This window comes from Hetaerina americana, unplaced genomic scaffold (genome assembly GCF_022747635.1).
Source record: "Hetaerina americana unplaced genomic scaffold, ioHetAmer1.1.p SCAF_1, whole genome shotgun sequence".
Taxonomy (NCBI): Eukaryota; Metazoa; Arthropoda; class Insecta; order Odonata; family Calopterygidae; genus Hetaerina; species Hetaerina americana.
Genome location: NW_027286069.1, coordinates 37,067,690 through 37,073,689, shown reverse-complemented (window position 1 = coordinate 37,073,689; position 6,000 = coordinate 37,067,690). Strand labels below are relative to the sequence as shown.

At 38.8% G+C, this 6,000-nt stretch overlaps 1 protein-coding gene across 1 annotated transcript in view; it reads left to right on the top strand.

Annotated features, from left to right (window-relative positions):
• Positions 1-1,203: 1,203 nt before the first annotated feature.
• Positions 1,204-6,000, top strand: part of LOC139697408 (papilin-like) — a 170,202-nt gene continuing 165,405 nt past the window's right edge. Inside the window, exons 1-2 of the mRNA XM_071596097.1 lie at positions 1,204-1,233; positions 3,678-3,904. Of these exons, the coding sequence (XP_071452198.1) occupies positions 1,204-1,233; positions 3,678-3,904 (257 nt within the window). The remainder of the gene's footprint in view (positions 1,234-3,677; positions 3,905-6,000) is intronic.

The window sequence follows — 6,000 nt, the reverse complement described above, 5'->3', positions numbered from 1 at the left end:
GAAAGTGTAGAGAGATTCTCTTTAAATAAGTATTATAGCTAGATTGAACATTAAATTAGGAGGGAATAGCCTAGATCATGTGCAGCAGTTCATATACGATATTTGGGTAGTATGCTACTGGAAATGAGTATAGTAATTCAGGCATAAGGAGAAGACATGCGCTAGCAAAACATGAATTTACAAAAGAAGAATAGAATTGATGATAGTTACACTAAGTAAAGAGGTGAAGAAAAGATTCGTAAAGATTTTAAAATGGAGCTTATTGCTTTATGGATGTGAGACCTGGTCTTTGAGGCAAGCGGACGAGCGTAGATTGGAGTCTTTTGAGATGAGCATGAGTCGGAGAATAGAGAAAATAAGTTTGGAAGAGGAAGACAAAAGCCTAGGTAGTAACTAGGGCTGGCGAACAGTGGAAGTTAGTGGAGGAAATCCGAAAAAGACTGAGGAAGTGGATAGAGGAAATATTGAAAGGTAGTGTGATGCTGATCGAAGTGAAAATGTTGTGTAGCGGGCTAAGGAAGGAAAAGAGAAGGTTTCCCAGGCGGCATGAAGAAGGCAGAAGTTACAATAAATGAAGAAAAATAATATAGAGCCCAAAGGGGAACTTTTCTTGACACGTAAATAGTTCACTTTTACTTCGGCCTATAAATAGGTAGGATACCTTAAATAATACGTATTTTAACCGGTTTATTGATTAAGTGATAACTTATTTATTAATCACCTCTAAGGGTTTTACGTCAATTAATTTTTTAATATAGTGGTTAATATCCACAAAAATAAGCTACATATGTTTTTCGTGAGTAAATACTCACGTTTTTGCTTTCACCGTAGTTTTTTCATAGCATATCAACGCATAAATTAAAACGGAAAAGAATAGTTTTGATTGGAATTTTTATTTACCTGACAATGGGATTTAATGGACAGGAAAATGAGAACTTTAGAGGTTTAAATTATGCTCTCATTTATTATAACCTAACTATAATTGATATATAATTACAATAATGGATATATTAATTTCGTAGGAAAATCAGCAGCCACCGCTATGAAAACCAAGGTACTTGTAGTCACTATTCCTATTAGTACCTTTGTGTATTTTCAGATCTTGTAGACACTCGTGAACCACCCGTTTCTTGCCACGGAGATTCATTTCCACGTATCTTACAATCACGTACACATATATTTCCCTCTGAAAAATTCGCTGAAATGTGGAGGCTTCTAAGAAAAATTGGCGAGGTGAGTGACATCATTCAACGAGGCATGTTTTCAACTTGTTTTGTCAAATTTTTCGGTACATGCTCTGGGCATTCGACATTCCACTGTAAACAACTTTTTCATACATCTCCCTGCCCCCACCTAGTATTTTCTTTCAACAAGTCTATCCTTAAACTCAACCCATCTCTCTAAGGGTACTCTATTTGGATAAACATCTGTCTGCATATTGTACCGCATAGCAGCTTTCTGGCTCAGAATCAAGTGCATTACTGGCACACCATTTCTTCGAAGAGCCTTTCTTTGCCAGAAAGTGGCCATCGTTTTTCTCTCTCTCCTTTCTAATTTGTCAGCTTTTCCCTACAACAGTCAGACTGGCCCCAAACAATCAAAACAGGGTATGGAGCAGGAGCGAAAGGAAAATAAAAATAATTTACCGGGACAAGTGTTACTTGACCAACACACAAACAAAGTATTATTTCTGAGAGGAAAGAAATTAAACACACTCCAACCGCGGTTGTTGGGAAATGTTTGAAATGGATTAAATGAAAGTATCAACATTGGTAAAAATTAAATGTTGTACTCACATGACATTCCAGAAATTGAATATGCTACCATGTTTCTGAACCTTAGCGAGGTTCAAAAATGTTTTACGATAGATTGATGGATGTATTAATATCCACTCTTAAAAATATTTTTCTTCGCGGCAACTATGTGCCATGAGGAAAGTTTCTTCCTGTTTTTAAATTATTTTACTAGTCGCTTATGACTCGCCCAAAGAAGGAATGAATGGTGCACCACGAGGAAATTACCTCACTGGTTAACATCCGTAGCTGAACGTGTGTTCGTGTTCACTTGTTCATGTGGACATGGATAATAAACTTCAATAAGGGTGAATGTAAATTCATTAATTCTGTAATATTCTGAATCTTCAAGAGGCGGACTTTCAAATCATCCATTTTCTCTGGCTTCCATTCCCTCGGCCAAAAGAGGGGGGCGGGTGCCACCCACTCTTCTGGGTCTTCTACTGAGCCATAAGCATTTGAGAACACCCCCGGGGTTTCTTCATATAAATTATGGACATACATCCTAGAAATGAGAAATATGGCAAAGCTATTTAAAAAATTGGATGGAATGAGGGCAAAACAAGTCGGATCAGCTTCTGGTCACCTTTCGAAAGGTCTTATTCCTAAGGGCTTTTTTGCCCGTAAATAAAATTCAAATATTTACCATAAGGGAAGCAATATCCAACAAGCTTTGTAACAAGGCTTTGAATTCTATTTATGATTCAGTGAGAAGTCATTGATCCTGTTTAAAAACCATACCGCAGTCACCGGTGTGAAGGTTGATCGTATCATAAGAAATTTCAACGCAAGAATTTATCGTAGCCATTGATTTCTACGCTGGGTAGAGCATGACTCATTATGAAACATTTATAGCCTCAAATCCTTGAAGCATTCAAAATAACTATAGATTTCAGTTTTTATATTTACTTAATAAGTTCTAAAGATGTTTAATTGACATTTTCAATGAAATCATCGAAATAAGGAATGGTATTATTTGGCTTGAGAGAGCGAAGTAGTCATTTCCTGTTCATCCATCGAACCCTGTGAATATGAAATTCAAAGTACGGTAAAAATATGGTGACATTTGATGAAAGACATGTAAAAATGTAAATTATCTAATATCCTATCGCCTTGCTTTTGCTTTAAGTATTATTAATGGTAGTCTACAAGTTAAGGTATATTTTGAATGGGCACAGAGATTAACCACATCTACACTTCTAAATTTCACCTCAGCATTAACAACTAAACAGCCAACACTGTCATTAAATCAGGATATTTTTCACCGCATTAAATTTCGTCCAACATGCATGATGTTTTCCTATCCCCCTTCCCCAACTTTCTGCCTTCCGTCAGCTTTCAATTTTTCATTGTCGCTCACTATGCCCTACAAACAAACGCCTTTCCTGCATTCCTGGATTTTTCCAAACAGTCAGCTTCTCTCTACCCCGCTCAGTACTTTTTCGTTTCCTTTATACTATCTTATATTCATTTTACTTTTTCCGTCGTTGATACCCAAATCTCAGAACCCTCCATCCTCTCTTATCTCCTTGTCCCAACAACCTAATTTCTGAGTCTGCAAAATTACGCTCCTTTTAAAAGTTACCTTTATTTTTTCTTCATACATTTACGCAAGGTCCGTGTCATCAGCTCCCACCAATTTTCAAAAGGTTCTTTGCCGAAAGAAATTCATATTCTTATGTCCCTATTAATTTGACCATCTACGACTAAAAAACTTAGAAGGTAGAAAGGTTTTACCAGCTCTGTTTAGTGCCCTTCAGTTTTGTTTTATAATTTAGCTTTTCCATTTATTGAGAACTCATAACCGTTGCCCTTGCATTTCCGGTTTTAAGCCGCGTGATCAAGGTCATCCTTTTTAAGATTTCCTCTTCTCTTTCCTTGCAGGGCCGCGGCATGATGAAACATCGAGCGGCCCAATCCGCCGCCGGCTGGATGGACGGCAATCCTAGGGGCGGCTGGAGGGGAGGCGGCGACGCGTCCTGGGGCTCCTCCTGGGGCCCCTGGTCCTCGTGGTCGCGGTGCTCCCGGTCATGTGGCGGCGGAGTCACCACACAGACGAGGGAGTGCCGTCAGAGATCCCTATATGACGGGGCCGCCAACAGCCTGGACGGGTGAGTGACACTACTTATTCTTCTCTTTGTCGCTTCATAAAGATTTTCCTGTGTAATATAATCGGTTTAGGATTTTATCTCAAAGCTTATCAAGAATAAGTATTTGTTATGCGTTCATCTCCTGGATTAAGTGCTAAAACGTCTATTGGCATTTAAAAATCGTCTCTCCTAAAAACCTTACTTTGGGATTGGATCCTTACACTGGATGAATTGACGTACGATACGATATCGTATGGTAATTAAGACATCCTAACAAATTTCGTTTTTTTAATAATGAAATGTTCGATACCTTTAAAGATACTTTTGGAGAAGCAAAGTGCATTTAGAATAAAACTATGAATGTCATAGATACATGGCTCATAAATACGTTCGTTCAGTGTAACATTTTTAGGGAAGGGTTATTAATAATGGTTCATTCAATAAAACTGAAATTTTGAAGGTCAAAAATTACGTTGAAGTTTAACATAATCCATAATGTACAGCCTGGGGCTATCAGTGGGCGACACAGGTGATATTTTCCGAGCTTCCAGGCGCATTATAGAAACTGTAGTGAACATGGACATTTTTTCAGGTTTAACGAATATTTTATTACGCAATGTATACATTAAATAAGGAGGAGACATTAAATTGAAGCAGCTTAATTATTTAATTTTTTATCCATTTAACCTGAACTTATTTCAAGAGCAAATTAATTAAAATTAATTTAAAATAACGGAAGTATAAATTGGAATTCAAAGTATCGTTACATTTAAAAAACTGAAAGCAGCGACCCCTGGCCGCAGGCGGGCCGGGGATTGAGTACTACTTACTTAGATATTTGATGATATTTTTCTGAAACTAAGGCCAGCCGTGAGCTCCTGGAAATTAATATCAGCAAATATCGGGCGTCCCCTGAGATATTTAGTCTTCCTTGGTAATAATCGTTAATATCAATTACATTTTCCTAATATTATGGATTTCACATTAGAATAATGATTCCGTTTTGGGTAATGAGAGTTCCATTCAGGCAGCTACGAAAAAACGATCGCTAAGAGTTATTTTCTTCTGATTTTTTCGCTGCTTACATGTATGAAAGCCTAGAAAATTTAAATATTCGAAATAGGAGGTATTGGTTGTACTTTTGAATTTTTTTTGATTCTTCAATACCTATTTCAATTTAGGTTCTTCCTCCTAATTTATCCCAGTTAACGTCCCACGAAATCACCCTTCTACTGCCTCATTGCAATCTCGATATGCTCACCCGTACGTACTCTAATTATGCAATTTCATCTCTCGATAACAAAAGGTTATGTGCTGTTGATGGTGCCATTTAAATCATTATTTTTAGTTATTCGGCAACCCCTTTCGTTTCCACTAGGAGAAAACACGGCTGGCATTTGATTTTTTTTCTTGCCTCCTTTATTATTTTCCCGTAAAGAACGCTCATGGCGTGTTGGAATCACGGTAGGAAAAAATTTTCTCGGTCGAAGAGAGGGAGGGGGGAAAATCCTTTCGGTTGGTTCACATATTCAAGCGGAAAATAAAATTTCGTCGGAATTTCGAGATCCCATTCATGGTATTTGCGCACGAAATGGATTCGCGTGGATGAAAGCGGCGAGGGGAAAAAAGAGACGAACGAAGAGACACTGGACCGAAAAAAATCGGAGAAGAAGATAAAAAAACAACGCCTGTGTTATTTCCGACGAGATGTGCCCACTTTTTTTCGGTTTATTCCCCACCGTGGGTACATACATACTTAGAGGAGGCAAGCGCCTGTCCCGGAGCGCACCTCGGACACGATTTGTTTGCCTTGTCATCAAAGCGATAGAGGAGGGGCGAAAGAGGTTGGAGAGGCAGACATCTCGAGAAGACGTAATCCTATTAGTGTTGGTGTAACGGGGTACGTGGCGGGGAGCCAAAGGGCACCCAAATGTATTTATTCTGGAACGCATGTGGGGAAAGGAGTGTTGTGGGAGCGAGAGGGAGGGAGGGTGGCGTTAGTTTAAAAGCTTCGATCGGGGTTTTGCGTCTGCGGAGCGGTCGTGTCTCGCAGACCTTACTCTACTTCGTTTGATGGTGGTTTTCGGTTGTGTCCGAGTATGCGAAAGAACCCCCCC